This window comes from Talpa europaea (assembly GCF_964194135.1).
Source record: "Talpa europaea genome assembly, chromosome: 7".
Lineage (NCBI taxonomy): Eukaryota > Metazoa > Chordata > Mammalia > Eulipotyphla > Talpidae > Talpa > Talpa europaea.
The window spans coordinates 118,082,996-118,101,124 of NC_140074.1; the positions used below are offsets into that span (position 1 = coordinate 118,082,996).

Below are 18,129 nucleotides of genomic sequence, written 5' to 3' on the forward strand. Positions count from 1 at the left end.
GCAGGGAGTGTCTGCTTGGGGGATCTCATCCCCTCAGAGCTGGCAGCAGGAAGGTCCAAAGAAGGAGGGGACCGCCCTGCTCCCCAGGGGGACAGGGGCTGGCCCATCAGACCCTCCTGCCTCCACGGGCGAGAAAAAATGTCGCGATCAGCCTCCTCCCATCTTTAATCTTCCTCCCTCCGCCCTGGCCTCCCCAGGGTCCTGGGCCGGAGGATCAGGACCCCAGCTGCCGGGTGGCCGCTCCTACCTTCCCTAGAGCCAAACTTTCGGCGGGGCCCGAGGAGGGGTGTTCCGGAGGAGGCTCGGGAGGGGGCGGGGCGCCCAGCATCAGGACGGGGGGAAAGGGACCGGCTGGGGGAGGTGCCCAGAGGACAAGGACCCAGGCGGCGAAGAGCGCCCTCCCCCGGCCCCCAGCAACCCAAGGACCAGGTCCCTCTCCTCCCGGCCGCAAGTGCCCGCGCGCCCGCGACGCCCCAGAGCCCGGGGCGCCAGAGAGCGACCCCTCCCCAGCCCCGGGGGCTGAGCCCGGGGCTGCCCCGGCTCGGGGGGGGGGGGCCGGCGGGCGGCGATCGCCCCGGGGCGCAGCCGGTGGCCCCACGGCTGCCTCGGACCGTCGCCCCCCACCCCCGCTACCTCGGGAGCAAGGCTGCGGCACAAAGAGGTGGTGGTCGAGGGAGACGCCAAATCACTAAAAGGGGAAATCCACTTCGGCCATCTTGGAAGGGAGCAAAGGCAAAAAGGGACAGAAAAAGGGAGAAAGGCGGCCGGGGCGAGCGGGGAGCGGGGCCGGCGGCACCGGCGGGGACGCGGGCGGCAGGCCGGGCTCCCGGGGCGCGCCCTCCCGCGGGCGGCGAGGGGAGGCGGGCGGCCCCCAGGCCGGCCCCCGAGGGTGCGGGGCGCAGCAGCGAGGGAAAGGGCGTCCGCGTCTGCTTACCTGGGCTCGGGGTCCGACGGGTCTCGGGGAGGGGGATGGGAGGGAGGGAGGGAGGGGAGGGGAGGGGGGCCGCACCGAGTCGCACGCCCCGGCGGCGGGAGGGGAGAAACCTATGGCGAGGAAGGAGTTTGTGAAAGCAGCTTGGGGTGGGAGGGAGAGAGGGGAGGGGAGAGAGGGGAGAGGACGGGGGGAGGGGAGGGATCGGGGCGGGGGGGGACAAAATGGCTTTTTTCCTCCAGACAAGAGTAGTCCCGCCCACCACTCACCCACGTGACCTCATTCCTTCGGGGTGTTTGCAGAGAGGGCATGAGAAAGAGGGGGGAAGGCTAACGCGACTGCCCCCCACGGGGCCCCCAAACTAGGACACCACCTCCCCTTTCCCCAGCAGCCCCCAACCCTGGAAGATGCACCCTCTTTTGTTACCCTCAGAACTAATCCCTCCCCTCCCCCCCAAATCTGTGTGCGCCCCACACACACACACCCCCCCGCCCCTTGACCCTGCGATCCCCACCCCTAACTGGGGCTCCTGGAAGACGGTGAAATGAGGCCCCGGCCGATGTGTGGCTCGAGCTGCCGTCGGTCACCTGGGCCTCGACCGAAAGGCCCTGCTGGGCTCGGGCGGGGCGGGGAACGCGACGCCTCGGGCCACGCGTCCGGGTTATTCTCACTCACTCTGAGTGACCCTCCGTAAAATGAATAACTGCATCTGCGCGGAGTGTCTCCCCCACCCCTTCCCCCGTGGTCGGCCCGATCGCCGGCTCTGAAGCGCCGTGCCCGGGACCCCGCCGGGCGGAGAGGCCCCCGAGGGTCCCCCGCGCCCGCCGCTTGCAGGGCAGGAGGCCGCGCCCGGCGAGCTGGGGCCGAGGAGAGCAGAGCGCAAGCTGGGGCGAGGGACGAGCTGCAGACCCAGCTCAGGCTCCGGCCCGGGACACAATAACCCGGCCGGTTTGGAGAGGCCCCCAAAGACCAGAAAAGGAGGCCCCGGGGCAGGAAAGCGGGCCCGCGCTCTTCCCCCGCCAGCGCGAGTCCGCGCGTTTCTCGCCGGTGCGCGGCGCGCTCTGCCCGGCGGGATCCTGCGAGGGCGCAGCGGCGGGGCCGGCCCACTCCGCCCGCGGCTCCCGGCTCCGCCCGCGCCCGGCCGCGCGTCCCCAGCGGCTCCCCGCGGGAGGTGGGCACCAGCAGGGAGGCCTGGAACAGCCGGGAGAGGCGCAGGCCGGCGCCGGGGAAGCCGATCGATGCCCTGTGACGGCCACACCGCGGGCCGGCCTCCTTAGGACGGTCGATTCGCCTATTCGTTATGCAAGATTTATTGCCGATGGTCCCTGGGTCTGTCCCTCCAAAAAGCCGGGTTCTCCGGCCAGAAGCGCCATTAAGCGCACTGGCGGGGGGTGGGTGGCTCCAGCTGGGAAATTAGGAGATGAATCTTCGGCAGCTTCGGAGCGCCTGCCCCCCGCCACCTCCCTCCAACCCGGGCAGACCCAAGCTGGGGCCGGGGGACCGAACGCTTTCACCCTGTGGCCGGCGACCAGGAGGTCTGCGGACACTGGCCGCCCCGTGACCCCGGCTTCAGCCTTCAGTCCACACCGGCCGCATGGGGGCGGGGAGAAAGGGGGGGGGGCGGGAGAGATCGCCCCGGAGGGGGTGGCCCGAGACCCCGCGGGAGCAGGGCGCGGGAGGACCCGGTAACCTGCTGCCCAGTCCTGCGTGCGGAGACCCGGAGTTTGCCGCGCCCACTGCCCCTGGTAATGTGTCTCCTGCGTCCTGGCCACGGCCAGAGAAAACTTGAACAACTTCCTATGTCCCCCAGCCGCCCCCGGGGAGCAAGTGCGGTCTCTCGCGGTCTACCACTCCTTTCGGGCTGAAGGATCCCGAGCAGTGAAAACTTGTAGGGGTCTCGTGAAAATCTCAGTCTCACCCACATTTCATAGGGGCACCCAGGGGCTGTGGGGGAGACGGGTGGAGGCATCCGCTAGCAGGAAGAGGGCTGAGGTCCCTGAGTCCCTGCCTCCACCCTTGAATCCTGGACTGCTGCCTGAGGAGGCCGCGGTGCCCGGCCAGGTGTCCTTTCGCTCCTTCCGCAGACAGTAAGCGCCAGTGATGAGCAAACCACAAGACAGAGCAGCACGCAGAAGACCCCAGTGACCCTAACACTTTTTATTAATTTTAGTCATTTCTGTCTTGGGTGACCACTCTCCACATCCCTGGCCTTTTTGGTTTATCAGGAGAACCTCAGACCCAACCTTCGCCACATCTGAATTTCCATGGTTTCTGAAAAAGAAGCACCTGTTACATGTCGCTGTGAAATGCTGTCGGTAGACAGAGGACCCCCAGCTCATGAGCAGGAGCTTCTGACCGCATGGTGCTCACCGGCAGTGGGGGCAAAAAGGGAGGGCGACACAGCCTTTTCCCTTAGCAACCAGGGCAGTGTACCCCTCTGCTTTACCCCACCCATCAGTGAGCACCAGCTCAGGGTCAGTGACCCCCCAGAGGGATTTCAGAAGTGGTCTCTTGAGTCCACTCATGAGGAGAGACCAAATGTGCAAAGGAACTACTTGAGAGAGCCCTTTGCTTAGACCCTCCATGCAAGTGGAGGCTCCATCCTGTGCCCTAGATTGCGCATCCCTAGGCGCCAGTGCTTCCCTCTCCATCCAGTCTGTGTTAGTGTTATTTCGGTGTCTTCCAGCTGTCCAGAAGAGTCACTGTGTCTGTCACAGGCTAGAAGTTCCCAGAAGGCAAGGACACAGGAAATCCAGGTGATGCTTTCTGGCGCATACCAAGAGCCACTTGGTTTCTCATAGAGGTTTCTCATTGGAAGATGAAAATAGTAGGAGAGGGCGGCTCCTCTGGAGATGTTCTGTCTGTCTTTACCTGTGTGTCCTTTATTCCTTTCTCCCTCAAAACAATGTTCTTTGTTAGTTCTTGCTTCTATTTCTCCATCCTCCTTCCACTTCCTTGTGTGTATTTTTAGAAAACAATATGCTTTGTTGTTGTTTTCCTTAAATGCTTCTATTTTCCCTCCATTTTCCCTGGGGTCTTGCTCCCACTCACCCCGCCTATTTTTCTGTCCCTGTCAGTCTTTCTCCCTGTATACCACAGCTGTGTGTTCTCCCTTCCTCACCTTTCTCTTCACCCCTCAGTTTGCCTCTGCCTTTGTCATGCTTTCTTTCCTTCCAATTACAATATTTTGAGATTGTAACATCGATTGAGGTAGACAATGGAAAACTGTCCAACCTCCTCTGCAAATTCATTTTGAACCTAGGAAAGATGCAACCTGGAACGAATTCCCCAGTAAGACAAAAAGCTGTCTGCTTTTCCAGCAATTCAGCCTGGGGAGGGAGGCAGAGACAGGGAGGCGGTGGAGGGAAGAACCAGAGACATTATCCCATCATTGATTGAACAACAACGAATTTTCCATCACAATGACTGTCTGGTTTACTACAGGAAAAGTGTTTTCTCTGCTACTTCAACACAAAATTTGGCTTCTCAGCCGTAGGGGCATTTTTCTTTCTTGCCCTCACTTCACAGGAGCAGAAAAGACAGCGTCCCTGGGTGGGCTCGAACCACCAACCTTTCGGTTAACAGCCGAACGCGCTAACCGATTGCGCCACAGAGACCGAGATAGCTGCCGGGGTGGCTGCAAGCCGAGTCAATGGAAGCGAGCCTGCGTCTGCGCAGGAGCGAGAACAGAAATTGAATCCTGAGGAGAAACGCAAGGGTCCCGATCCCCGCGAGGGTGAAGGCGGAGGCGCCCCTCTCCTCCATCGGCTCTCGGAGGGGTAGTCGCCGACTTCCTCGGGATCCAATTTAGCCAAGGGGCAACCCAGAACGCCCCTTTTGGGGTGCTCTGAGACTAGGTATACGGGAGGTCGGCCTGCTGAGCGACCGAAAGAGCAGAAATCCCTTCGGGCTTCCAACGTCACCTTTGCAGCTTAACCCCTGTACCCGACGGACACCCCCAGCCCGCCGCCTCGTTGACCGTACACGGAATGGGCGCCTCCTAAATACTTGGCATCGTTCTAGCCAGGGACTGTCCAGAGCCTAGCACAGCGCCTGGCACACAATACGTGTAGGGCTTTCTGGGATGAATAAACGAAACAAGCCAGCAGGCGTAGGGCGCCCGGCCCATGCAGTGTGGCTCAGCAACAACGCGGGCGCCGCGCGCCGACGGCCCCCCGGCCGCCAGCCCACGTGCGCGCACGTCCGGCGCGGCTCTCAGGAGTCCGCCGGCCGGTCCCTCGGGATCCCAGCATGCACCGCGACAGCAGGCTCTTCCGCACTCGCAGTGACTGTTCACTTTCCTCTTTCCCGGTCTCGGTTTTGGCTTCTCAACCAAACTGCCTGTCCTGGTGACTGACAGCCGAGCACAGCCACTAGAAAGCCAAAGTGCCCCGGAAGGGTCCGCCTCCCAGCCAATAGAGAGGAAGCAGCGAGAGTGGTTGCGCGGTGAGGGTCAGAGCCGGCTTGCGGGGATTGTGGCCACTGGAGGTCCCAGTACAAGCGCGATCATGGTGAGCTGGGGGCCGGGGCAGGGGGACGGACCGAGAAGCGGGCGGAGGTCGTGGAGGCTCAGGAGGCGGAGAGGGTCTGGTGGCCTCTTGGAGGAAGTGGCTTCAGTTTAAAGGGGAGCGGACCGCGGTGAGGACCGAAGGGGGGGTGCGGCTCCTCTGAAGCCCCACAGCTAATCTCAGAGCTGGAGTTCGGGGCGTCCAGGCGCCTCCAGAGTGGAGAACGCCGCGCGCGGGAGCCCCGGATCAGTGCCTGGGCCAGGGGCTATGGCCACGTTTGCCCCTCGCGCTGAACTCCGCTCTGTCTGCCCCAGTCTATTATGTCCTATAACGGAGGGGCCGTCATGGCCATGAAGGGGAAGAACTGTGTGGCCATCGCTGCCGACAGGCGCTTCGGGATCCAGGCCCAGATGGTGACCACGGATTTCCAGAAGATCTTTCCCATGGGCGACCGACTCTACATCGGCCTGGCCGGGCTCGCCACAGACGTCCAGACCGTGTAAGTGTCGGGGTTCCACGCCCACACTCAGGCCTTTCTTGGACCAGCCTTGCCTGGCGTCTTGAGTTACCTGGTAGTCAATCATGTCACCAAACAATGCCAGTGAGTCTGATACTTTGCGGGACATAGAGTTGCGCCCTCACCATTGTTACCAACGTTTGGTTTGTGCCAGGTTCTGTGGAAAGCACCTTACCCATGTGGACTCATGTAGTCCTCTTGATGACATTTCCATGTTGTTGCACTATTTTGCAGATAAGGAAACTGAGGTTCTCAGAGAGGGTCTTGCCCAAGATGCCACCAGGACCCTCAGAGCAGGTCTTTCTGAGGCCAAAGCCTGCATTCAGTCCCTAAGGGACTTCAGGCCTAGTGGGAAGACAGGGCAGGTATATAAAAAGATAACCATGATGAGCTGGTGGACAATAACGGCTAGATTTGAGAGATGGGAGACTCTGAGAGATGTGTAGCTATTGTGGTGATCCATGTGTGAGGGTTAAGGTCATGATGGGGGTAGTAGTATGAAAGGGCCTTTCTGAGAGTTGATGCTCCTCAGCCTAGTGACAACTTGAATATTTTGAGGCCAAAGAGCCACGCATCAAGATCAGGATGCTCATCTTTTTTTTTTAATTTTTTTTTTTAATTTTTTTTTTTAATTTTTTTTTTTAATTTTTTTTTTTAATTTTTTTTTTTAATTTTTTTTTTTAAGATTTATTTATTCATTTATGCAAGCACTGGGTACAGTCAGAAGTGCGGGAGGGTGAGAGAATTCACCAGAGTCAGAGCAGGATGCAGAGCAGGCAGAAGGACCGAAGTACACTGCTGAGGGGAGCAGCGGAGGGCAGGAGAGGTCTAGTGCCATGTGGGACCCTCCTCTGGTGGCCGGGGAGCAGCCGGGGATCGAACCGGCATCGCAAAGGCTGCGGGCAGCTTCGCAACCCAGCGCTCAACCGCTGCGCCACCGGGGAGGCCCAGGATGCTCATCTTTTTTACGTTACTAAAAAATCTGGACTAGTCCCTGGCATCTGGTATTAGACAATTCAGAAATATTTTTTTAAGATGAGTCCTGTTTTGAGTATGTTGACTGAAACACAGGAATTAGGAGGACTAGTGTCAGGATTATGTTAGGACTGGGTGATGACTTTGATACAAGTTCTGTTTTTTTTTTTTTTAAAGATTTATTTATTATTTATTTTATTTATTTATTTTATACAAGCACTGGGTACAGTCAGAAGCGCGGGAGGGTGAGAGAACTCACCACAGTCAGAGCAGGGAGCAGAGCAGGCAGAAGGACCGAAGTACACTGCTGAGGGGAGCAGCGGGCAGCAGGAGAGGCCTGCGCGCCACGTGGGACCCTCCTCCGGTGGCCGGGGAGCAGCTGGGGATTGAACTGGTGGCCAGGGAGCAGCTGGGGCTTAAACCGGCGCCGCAGAGGCTGTGGGCAGCTTCGCAACCCAGCGCTCTACCGCTGCACCACTGGGGAGGCCCCTGATACAAGTTTTGAGAAGATAAAGGCAAGCCAAGTAGAAAATCTTGCAAGCAGTTGGAATCTAGAGATTATGTCTCTAGGCCATAGAGGCATTGGTGAGCTGTTCAATCTGTGGGAACAGATTCTGGGGAGGGCCTCCCTGCTGGCACAAGGGGTGAAGCACAGCACTGTGAAGCTATCTGCAGCCACTGTAGCATGAGTTAGCTCCCTGGCCAGCCAGGGAGCTACCCACATGGCGCAGCAGACCTCTCCTACCTCGCCCACTGCGCCCCTCAGTGGTGTATTTCAGCCAGTCTGCCTGTTCTGTTTCCCTCTCTGTCTCTGGTGAGTCCTCTCACCCCCTGCACCTCTGGCCTGTACCCCAGCTCTTGTATGCATAAATAAATAAATCTTGAAAAAAAAAAAAGGTTATCAGAATGGCGTAGTCACAGTCCTGGACTTGTGAGAGAATCACTGAGGTGGGGGAAGGAGGGACTGAGATTGTGTATCTCCCTATGTACCTCCTGACTGCAGAGCAGACACTAGATAGGGGACACTGAGCAGTGATTTACTAACTTTTCTCCTCTGACCACAGTGCTCAGCGCCTCAAGTTCCGGCTAAACCTGTATGAACTGAAGGAAGGCCGGCAGATCAAGCCTTACACCCTCATGAGCATGGTGGCCAACCTCCTGTATGAGAGACGGTAAGTGGACTCGTGGTCAGGGAATGCAGAGGGCTTTGCTCAGCCAAGAAGACCTGTAGTATGGAGGGGTGCCCACAAAGGGGATTCCTTCTCCCATTCTTTTTTTTTTTTTTTTTTAAAGATTTATCTTTTATCTATACAAGAACCGGGGTACAGGCCAGATGTGTGGGATGGTTTGAGGATTTACCAGAGACAGAGTGGGGAGCAGAACAGGCAGACCAACTGAAATACACTGCTGAGGGGAGCAGCGGGCGAGACAGGAGAGGTCTGCTTGCCATGCGGGCATCTCTGTGGCTGGCGGGGATCGAACCAGCACTGCAGAGGCTGCGGACAGCTTCACAGCGCTGCGCTCAACTGCCTGCGCCACCAGGGAGGCCCCCTTCTCCCATTCTTATTTGTAGGACAGTGGCCTTATTTTCTGAATCTGTTTTCTCTGTGCCTGGCAAGCACATAGGAAAGCAAGGACTACTTAAGAAGGCAAGGAATACAGATAGCAGATGAGTTGACTTCTAGGCACCCCCCAAAGTATGCCCTGGAATCTCTGGATTAGCAGCACAGAACCTGGAAACTGAGTATGTTAATTTTTGTCAGATCTCTTTGAGGACTTTATGATGAGAAAAGAAGAGCCCTTACTGTAGGATTCAGTGTAGATGCTCAGATAGAATTGAAGGGAGAACCCAGTAGGTACTTCACCTACCTCTCAGCAAAACTGGGTAACAAGAACATAATTTGAGCACCCCCCTTCCTTTTTTAACTTTTTTATTTTGAAATAATTTTAGGTTTTATAAAAAAAATTGCAAAAATGGGGCCTTCCTGGTGACCTAGGGCTTGAGTCTTGGTGCTATCACTGATGCGGCCTGCGTTGATCCCTGGCCAGGGAGCTACCCACATGGCGCAGCAGACCTCTCCTGTCTTGCCCGCTACTCCCCTCAGCAGAGTATTTCAGTAAATAATGCCTGTTCTGCTCCCCACTCTGTCTCTGGTGAATCTTCTCACCCCCGCACCTCTGGCCTACACCCAAGTTCTTCTATACAAAAAAAATAAATAAATTTTTTTTTTAAGAACAGTTGCTAAAATACTCTTCAGCTTTCAAAGCAAAGTATTTGCCATTTCCATATCTGGAGCAGTATTATTACCTTTTTAGTATTGAAAAGTTAAAAACAAACATGAACTAGATGAAACAAAAATAAACTTTTAGACTACAAGACCAGTTAGTGGTCTGGTGAAGGGGAGGGGGACAAAGCGGACAGGGGTGTGGGGAAGCATAGTGGTGAGCGTAATGCAGCGTGTGTACACTGTGACGTCCAGTGGTGTTCGCTTATATAGCTGTGAAGCAATGTTACTTCAGTAAGTCAATATAAAAATTAAGGGGCCTCCCTGGTGGCGCAAGGGGTTAAGACGCAACCTATGAAGCTATCCACAGCTACTGCAGCACGAGTTCCATCCCCCACCAGGGAGCTATCCACATGGTGCAGCAGACCCCTCCTGACTCGCCCACTGCTCCTCTCAGCAGTGTATTTCGATCAATCTGCCTGTTCTGTTCCCCACTCTGTCTCTGGTGGATCCTCTCACCCACCCCACCCCCCACACCTCTGGCCTGTACCACAGTTCCCGTATGCATAAATAAATAAATCTTTAAAATATATATATATATATATAAATTAAGGGTTACGTTTTTTAGGTGTGTGTCAGTTTCCTCAGCTGTGAATTGTCTGCCATGTGTGGTAGCCACAGGTCTCAAAATCCCAAATGGAGAATGGCTTAACAAAACTGAAACTGACTTATATGCGGAAGAAAAGCCTCACAAAGTTATATATGTTCATGTTTAGGTATATGTTTAATGACTCGTGTTTACTGAAAATAAGAAAAATACATAGCATTTAAACTGACCTGGAAAATTCTGGAATCTTAGTTGGTGCTGCTAGGAGCTTTCTTCTCTATTAGTCCAACTGAAATCATTGGTTTTCCAGCAGCATAGGCTGGTGCAGGGATTTGCAAGCTTGAGCAGTATACAAACCCTTTTTAAAGGAGAAAATGTGTCACAAACCCTGGAGAAAGCGTGCAGGCACCTCTGTGAAACACTAGAGGGAAAGTCAGACATAGCTTCAGGAGATACTTGGCATCCTGACTGGAAGTGCAGCTTCTAACTTGTGTTATTGTCGGTAAAGATGGTGACCCAGGTAATTTTCCTCAGTCTGTGGAGAGAAAAATACAAAATATAAAAAAAATACAAAATCAAAATTTTCTTACAGAAATTAGTACCTAGGGGGAGTCTATTTTGAGAAGTACCCTTCTCCAACTCCTTCCCCCACCTTTGAATGGTGTTACTTTCCTGAGAATTATTTTTTTATTATGCTATAACTTATGGTCATGCACTTAGAAATTACTGAGAGCTAAAGAAAAAAGAACTCACTGAAAGCACATATAAGACATGATGACCCTTGTTTCTGTTGTGAAGAACGGGCGTTAGTTTTTGAGTATTTTATGCATAAAGACCCCTAAGATGGAGTCTGGAAGCTCAGGGCCTGCAGCATGTTTCTGACAAGCTGCTGTTCCTGCTCCTAGGTTTTGAGCGTGAGCCAGCCCACCACTGCCCTCTGCCTTGACTGCTAGAAGGGCCAAAACAGAGCTCTGGTTTTTAGTCTGAGCATCCATGCAATTTATGGTTTAACATAAATTAGTGGGTTAATTAAATAATTTAATTTGTCATAGTGTTTTGTTTTTTTAATTTTTCCTATAAAAGGCCTGCAGTCTTTTTTGAAAAGAGTAGAGGCATAGGTGCACAGAGAATGGATTAATGGTGATAGGACGTGGATTAGCATAGGGAAGAAAGCAGAATTCCCTAAGAAAGGAGGAAGGGCTTCGGGGGTTGAAGGATATGAAGGTAAGTGTGAGAGAGAAGAAAAAAGTCTTAGAGCAACTGCAGATGTCAAGAGAGGGGCAGTAGAGTTGGTCGAAGCTGACCACAGGGAAAGGTCCCAAACAGGTCCTCCGTTTCCCTCCCAGGGTCTGGGCTGGGGCCTGGTCTGAAGAGGCATGTTTGAGTTCTGGTTTCTCTGTGCCCCTGGCCCCCACAGGTTCGGCCCCTACTACACTGAGCCAGTCATTGCTGGGCTGGACCCGAAGACCTTTCAGCCCTTCATTTGCTCTCTAGACCTCATCGGCTGCCCCATGGTGACTGATGACTTTGTGGTCAGTGGCACCTGCGCTGAACAGATGTACGGGATGTGTGAGTCTCTCTGGGAGCCCAACATGGTGAGTTGGTGGCCTTCTACAGATGGTGGGCTCTGAAGTCCCCACACCTTGGCCACAGGGGCAAACATGTTTAAGTGGCTCGCGATGGGAGGATAATGCATGTAGGAGAGAAAGCCAGAGCTGCTGAGCCCCCGTGGGTGTCCAGGAACTCTGTCTGCCAGGGCCTTGGTGCAGCTGGCTGGCCCCGAGGAGAGAGCCTTCTGCTTGGGGACCCCAGCCTGATACTTGCTACAGCCACAAATAATGCCCCACATTGGGTTTGCAGGGTTCTCACATCCATGCATTGAACAAACCTTTCACAAGGTGTCGGGCTAGAGGCAAGACAACAGAATGGGCTCTAGCCAGGCTGTCTGGTTGGAAACTCAGATCCACCTAGTACTGAGAGCTAGTGCGAGCTAATCTGAAGCATAGATAGTGCCTCTGTTTATGTTCTTGAGTAAGTCCCTTTATCTCTTACCTCCATTTCCTCAGCGATAAAGTAGGGGTAATAGAACTACTTTATGAGTGGAGGTGAGAGAAAACAGCGCAGGACAGCTGGGTGTGTACAGTGGCTGGAGAGTGCTTCTGTGGCTGAAGCAGTGGGGGCAGCATGCGGGTGAGGTAATGATGGAGAGTAAGACTTCAGAAGGCCTTGAAGGCCATGCACAGGAGTTAGAATTTTCTTTCTTTGGATGTTGTCAAAGACAATAGGGAGGACCTCCCTGGCGGCCCAACGGGTTAAGCACCACACTATGAAGCAATCCACAGCCTCTGCAGCATGAGTTCGATCCTTGGCTGGCCAGGGAGCAACCCACATGGTGCAGCAGACCTCTCCTGTCTCACCTGCTGCTCCCCTCAGCAGTGTATTTGAGTTAGTCTGACTGTTCTGCTCCCCACTCTGTCTCTGGTGAATCTTCTCACCCCCCGTACCTCTGGTCTGTATCCCAGCTCTTGTATGCATAAATAAATCAATCTTTAAAAAAAAAAAAAAGATAATAAGGAGCCTAAGGAACCAGAACAAGCAGGCAGATGTGGCAGACTAGGTAAGTACCTGCAACAGGAACTGACTTGAGCAGGTGGGAGGGTAGGGCAGCCAGCATCAAGAGGACCTGGCCACTTACAGCTATTGAGGACTTCTAGCTAATTAGCCAAGCAAGATATAGGATGTAGGAGAAGGAACTGGGAAAAATAGATTTGTGATTGAACAGGGTGAATTTTGAGGTACCTCTTGGGACAACTGGGAGTGATAGCTGATAAAGCATGTAGGTGCCAGACAGGGATTGTTGTCATTTACAGATGAGGAATTGAGACTTAGTGAAGGTTCATATGACTTGCCCAGGGTGACACTGCTGGATTATGGAGGATGTTCAAGTTTGAAGTCATTTCACTTCCCTTACAGAACCCTATTTCCTTGTGCATTGAATGGACTTACTATGTCCAGGGAGCCATCCCTTGCTTCAGGCATGGAGGCGCCAGCGCTGGAAACCTTGCGTCTAGAAAAAAATTGGGAGTCGGACAAAGTGAGGGTCTGAAAGCTGGGGTTCGAAAGACTTCTTTGTTGGCAGGATCCAGAACACCTGTTTGAAACCATCTCCCAAGCCATGCTGAATGCGGTGGACCGGGACGCAGTGTCGGGCATGGGAGTCATCGTCCACATAATGTGAGTACAAGTTGAGAGCAGTCTAGGAACTGCAGACATCCTCCTCCCCTCCTCCCCCTCCATGACCCCATCTTCCCAACCGCATGGTCAGGTGCCAGGTAAGAAAGATGCTTGTGGCAGGCCCGTTCTCCCCTAGGGATGCTGCAGGGAAGCTTACCCAGATTCCCCTGGCCTGTCAGGTCAGGCTCCCAGACCCTAAGTCTTCTCCCCTTTGTGGAGGGAGGAGACATTTCTTCCTTAAGTGTCCCCAAGGGCTCAGGGACACGTGGGGAGAAGCCACAACACAGCTACTGCAGAATTTACCACCCCAAGTTTCTTTTATGTTCACTAGGGTGAAGCTTACACCAACTTCCTAAGTTAATTTTGTGCTGGGGGGTGGGGAGCTCCTGTTGTTCTTCGGAGGACATCATGCCTCAGCTCTGAATAATCCACTCTGGGTGGTTCTGTCTGTAGAGAGGCTTCACCAGCACCTCCCTATTCCACCACTCTCCCTTTTCTGGGGAGGTGGGGGGGGGGAGGGTGGCGCAGGTTGGGACGCTGAGGAGACAAGCAAACAGTGATGCACCTGAGCACTTAGACTTGTCGAGACAGCTGCTTGTTCTGCAGTCTGGATGGGCGTAGACATTTCCTGACTTTCTCTCTCTACAGTGAGAAGGACAAAATCACCACCAGGACACTGAAGGCCCGAATGGACTAACCCTCTGTTCCCTGAAACCACTTTTTTTTTTTTAAATAAAAGGTTTTTCTCTCATTCCTGTTTGTCTCTACCACACATCTGTATCCTCAGCTGGACAGTTAAAAATAGCCATCAGGGTGAAGCTCAGTCCTGGGCTTTTCTTCTTGACCTGCAGCTACTGGCCGGTATTGCTGCGGGGATGGTCTGCTGTCACTTGCTGAGGGCCTGCTCTGAGCAAGGCCCTGCCTGAAGTGCTTTATGCATTCTAGAATTTAATCATCATGACCTAAGGTAACTGACATTATCCTTGTTTAAGGGCAGCTGAATAACTTATTAAGGGCTATTTAATTAGTAGTAGAGCAAAGATGTAAACCCTGTCTCCAGAGTCTAGAAGCCTTTTCATTCAGCCCTGCTGGAAAACTCTTAAAAAATTTCATTGTTGGGCCTCCCCGGTGGCGCAGTGGTTTAGCGCTGGGTTGCGAAGCTGCCCGCAGCCTCTGCGGCGCCAGTTCGATCCCTGGCTGCTCCCCGGCCACCGGAGGAGGGTCCCACATGGCGCGCAGACCTCTCCTGCCGCCCGCTGCTCCCCTCAGCACTGTACTTCGGTCCTTCTGCCTGTTCTGCATCCTGCTCTGACTCTGGTGAATTCTCTCACCCTCCCGCACTTCTGACTGTACCCAGTGCATGTATAAACAAAACAAACAAACAAATAAATAAACATGCCTCTATAAAAAAAATAAATAAATAATAAAAAAATATAATTAAAAAAAAATTCATTGTTTCAGGAAGAAATTTGGCCAACTACCCACATGTAATCACCTCCTAGAGCAATGATTAACCTTGGCTGCACGTTAGTGCCACCTGGGGAGCTTCTACGACAGCTCCTTAGATCCCATCCCTCAAGATTTCACCCACCTTTTAAAAAGGAACCTGGGCGCCATCTTTTCTAAGTTCCCCACATGATCCCAGCTTACAGCCTGGAGCAGATGTGTTCATAAGCATGTGGGAAGTTCCTGTAGCCTAGTGGTTCCCAAACTTGAACCTCCACCAGAATGACCTGGAGAACGCAGTACAACGGTTTCCGATTCGGGTCTTTGGAGGGGTCTGAGTATCTACATTTCTGATTCGCAGGTGCTGCTGATACTGCTGGTCCAGACCACACTTTGAGAATCACTGTATGTTCAGCACAGTTTACACGGAGAATGTGAGGTACAGAGAGCTTGGTGACCTGCTCAGTGTCAGCTACACAGCTAGTCAGGGAGGGCTGGGAGGTGTGGCTCCTGGCCAGTGCTGGCTTGCACAGCTAGAGGAGGGAAGCGGCGGGCCAGCCATTCCTCAGTGTGTGCTGATGACCCCCGCGCTAACCGTGCTTGTTAACTGGATCTGAAAGCGGGCAGCTGGGCACTAACTATCCTTTCTCCAAACTCAAGCATAGATGGATTTAGCCTAGCCGGCCTCTGAAACCTGGATCAAACATTTTAATTCTGGGAAGGAAAAAAAAGGGGGCTCATTTCCAAAGGACTCAAACATGACAGACGTGTACACAAAGCTTTTTGAGTTTTATTTTTTTCCCTCGGGTTTGGGAGTCATCTTAACATGCATGCATTTTAAAACAGTAACAGGGTCTCGAACTGTTCCGAGCAGACGTTTAGACAAGCACAGGGGGGTGAAAATTCCTATTTAAAAAATGGAAATTGCAGTGGGAACTCAAGAAATCACACATATGGTGGGGTGATAGTTTAAACTTCTTTCACATTTGATCACCACGGTCTGGCCTGATGCTCAGCGTGCTGGGCAGCACCAGGCCTCCCCCACGCTATAGATTCCCACCTCCTCCGGAATGGCCAAGCAAGGGGAAGGGGCTCTTCTCAAAGTTTCCTCTTCAGCCTCCAAAGGACCTCAGCACAATCTGCTGGGGAAAGCCGAGTCTCCTCTTCCCTTTGGAGGTGCTTTAAGTGGCACATCTCAGAGGAAAGCAGAGGCCACATCCCTACCCCCTGCAGATGGCTGGTAGATTTGGGGGCAGTTTGAATGTGTTTTCCCTTTGATTTCCTGTGCTCAGGCTGGACCCCTCCCCCTATTTTTGCCAGAGAAGTGAGGTCCCTACACTTGGGGGAGCCACAGGTCTAAGGCCAGAGCGCTAAGGGTTTTTTAAACACCCTGTCCCTTCCAGCCCCTGACACTTGAGTAGCTCAAATGCCCGAGTGCTAAAGTTTTTTTCTCTCCCAACATGAATTGGTAAAAGACAACTGGGGGGTGAGATTGGCTACTAAGAAAAGTCCTGGGTCTTTGGTCCACCTCCCCAGGGCACGCCCTGGCAGACTGAAGAGGGGCAAGTCACAAGGGCAGGAGTCTAGTCCCCAGCCCTGAGCACTATCAGGGGACTGGAACAGGCAAGAGAAAAAAGTGAAGTAGGCAGAGGAGGGGGGAAGAGCCGCCTGTGGTGGGAACTTAGCGCCACGAAGAACAGCCACAGAGGCGACTCGTGGCACCTGCCACAGGCCAGTAACCCCTGAGCTAGATAAGGAGATGGAGCACTGGGCTCCTGGAACTGCTGGCTGCCCAGTCTGCCCGAAAGCCCCACACCGCAGGGCACAGGAGGGGGCTGGACTGGGAGACAAAGACTCAGTGGTTCAGTAACAGGAACAGGGCCGAGGCCTTCATCTAGTGGTCTAAGCAGAGCTCTCAGAGAACGCCTCACTCTGGCTGGGAGACTAGTTTCTCAATCACAGACTTTCAGAGGAAGGGCGGAGGGAAGAAGCTGTGGCTGGTGAAGGGGCAGTGGGAGGAAATGAGGAGGAATCCTGCCCTTATCCCACCCAGCCTCACCCCATTGGCCAGGTCCTATTCTACTTTTGTTCTTGGGAGGCCCAGAATTACTCTGGGATGCCCTAAGACTGTTTAGCTTTTGTTCTTGGCTCCAAAGAGTGAGGTTGAGAGTAGTCACTTCCCCTTGGATGTCTTCCATTGCAGAGGGAATGGGGGGGGGGGGGAGTGGGGGCAGACAAACACCTGATATCAGTTCACTTTCTCTACATTCAGACTGCAAACCAAATAGAATATCTTCATCATTACAAAAAGAGAAAGAAAACTTGTATAAACCAAGATAAATAGCTTTTAAACATTTGAATACCTAAGAAATTAGAGGGCCAAACCCAAGGTTTTGAAGATAGCACAGAGAATGAATGACCTTTTAAAAAAAAAAAAATCTAAAATCCACCAAACCACAGCTCAAATGTCCGACCCAATCAACAATACTGTCAGAAAAACAGAGCATTTGAAATAGAATGCTTACCTCTCAAAATGTAAACAATATACAAAAAAAAAAAAAAAACCCACAAAAACACAAAAAATTCAATGTTAAAGAAGTTAGATACCTGGTAGCTCGTCTTTAACCATGTGATTGTTACACTTTTCCACTATGGCGACATGACCTGCAGGCCACTTGCAGGAAGTGGTGGGAGCCCGAGGCTGCAAGGCTGCTGATGCGCAGCCTTCCAAGCTCTGGGGGTGCTGGGCCTGACCAGAAGCAGATCCAAATTTTCATTCTGATTAGGAGGTGGGGAAGTCAAGTCCAGATATTATTCCTACATAATCCCTTCCAAAATCAAATCTGTTTTTTGATTTTCTGTTTTCTCCCTGAGCCACCTGGTTCCAGTTCTTCCCCAAGTGACTCGGTGGCCTTCCTGCTGATGTTCACAGCTACTTACGGCCCCTTCCTGAGGCCACAGCAGTTGCTTGACCCCATCTGCCTCTTCCAGAAGGGTTCTGGCAGCCCTATTGGAATGCCGTCTCCATTCCTCCCTGACCTAAACGTTGCAGATGGGACAGAGACACGGAGCTGGCTCTGCTCCAGAAGCTGTGCTTGGCCAGATTGGGAGGGAGCCACAGGAAACCAATCCATTCATTCAAAATGGTTCCACAAGCTTTCTTCGCTTCGATGAGGGTTATCTACAGGTTTTACCCCCAGTTCCTGGCAAGGGGGTGAGAAGATGCAGGAATGTACCTCCCCCAAAGCAGAGCAACAGGATCATTTTCTCTCCTAGTCAGACCAGACTGTTCTGACGGCATCACAGAATGACACACAATTCACCTCTGAGGCCTGGGGAACAGGGTCAGAGGTGGATGGAGATCCTGAAGGAACTGCAGGACACCACTCCTCCCGAGGAAGCCCATGAGTGGCAGATCTGCAACGTCTCAAGGAAAAACAGCCTCGAGGCCGGGGCCAGGTGGAAGCCCACATCCAGCCTCCAAATTGGATTTCTTGGGTCACATCCACAAGTGACCCAGAGGTCACCTCAGGCTCGGGTGCCATACTCCAAGGTGGGGGGGGGGCACCATTTCCTGTGGCCATAACTGTCCAGGTGGCAAACCACAGGTGTGGGGAGTCAAATCATCTACAGGGTGGCCCTGGGGCTTGAAGAGGAATCTCAGCAAGGAGCACCTCAGGTATGTG

The 18,129-nt window shown here is 53.4% G+C and overlaps 1 protein-coding gene across 1 annotated transcript; it reads left to right on the plus strand.

Moving 5' to 3' along the window:
- Positions 1–5,780: 5,780 nt before the first annotated feature.
- PSMB3 (proteasome 20S subunit beta 3) lies at positions 5,781–13,748 on the plus strand. Its single transcript, XM_084237049.1, has 5 exons — positions 5,781–5,938; positions 7,996–8,103; positions 11,181–11,358; positions 12,903–12,997; positions 13,646–13,748. The coding sequence occupies exons 1-5, from the start codon at positions 5,784–5,786 to the stop codon at positions 13,692–13,694; spliced, it is 585 nt and encodes a 194-aa protein (XP_084093175.1). The 5' UTR covers positions 5,781–5,783; the 3' UTR covers positions 13,695–13,748.
- Positions 13,749–18,129: the final 4,381 nt, after the last annotated feature.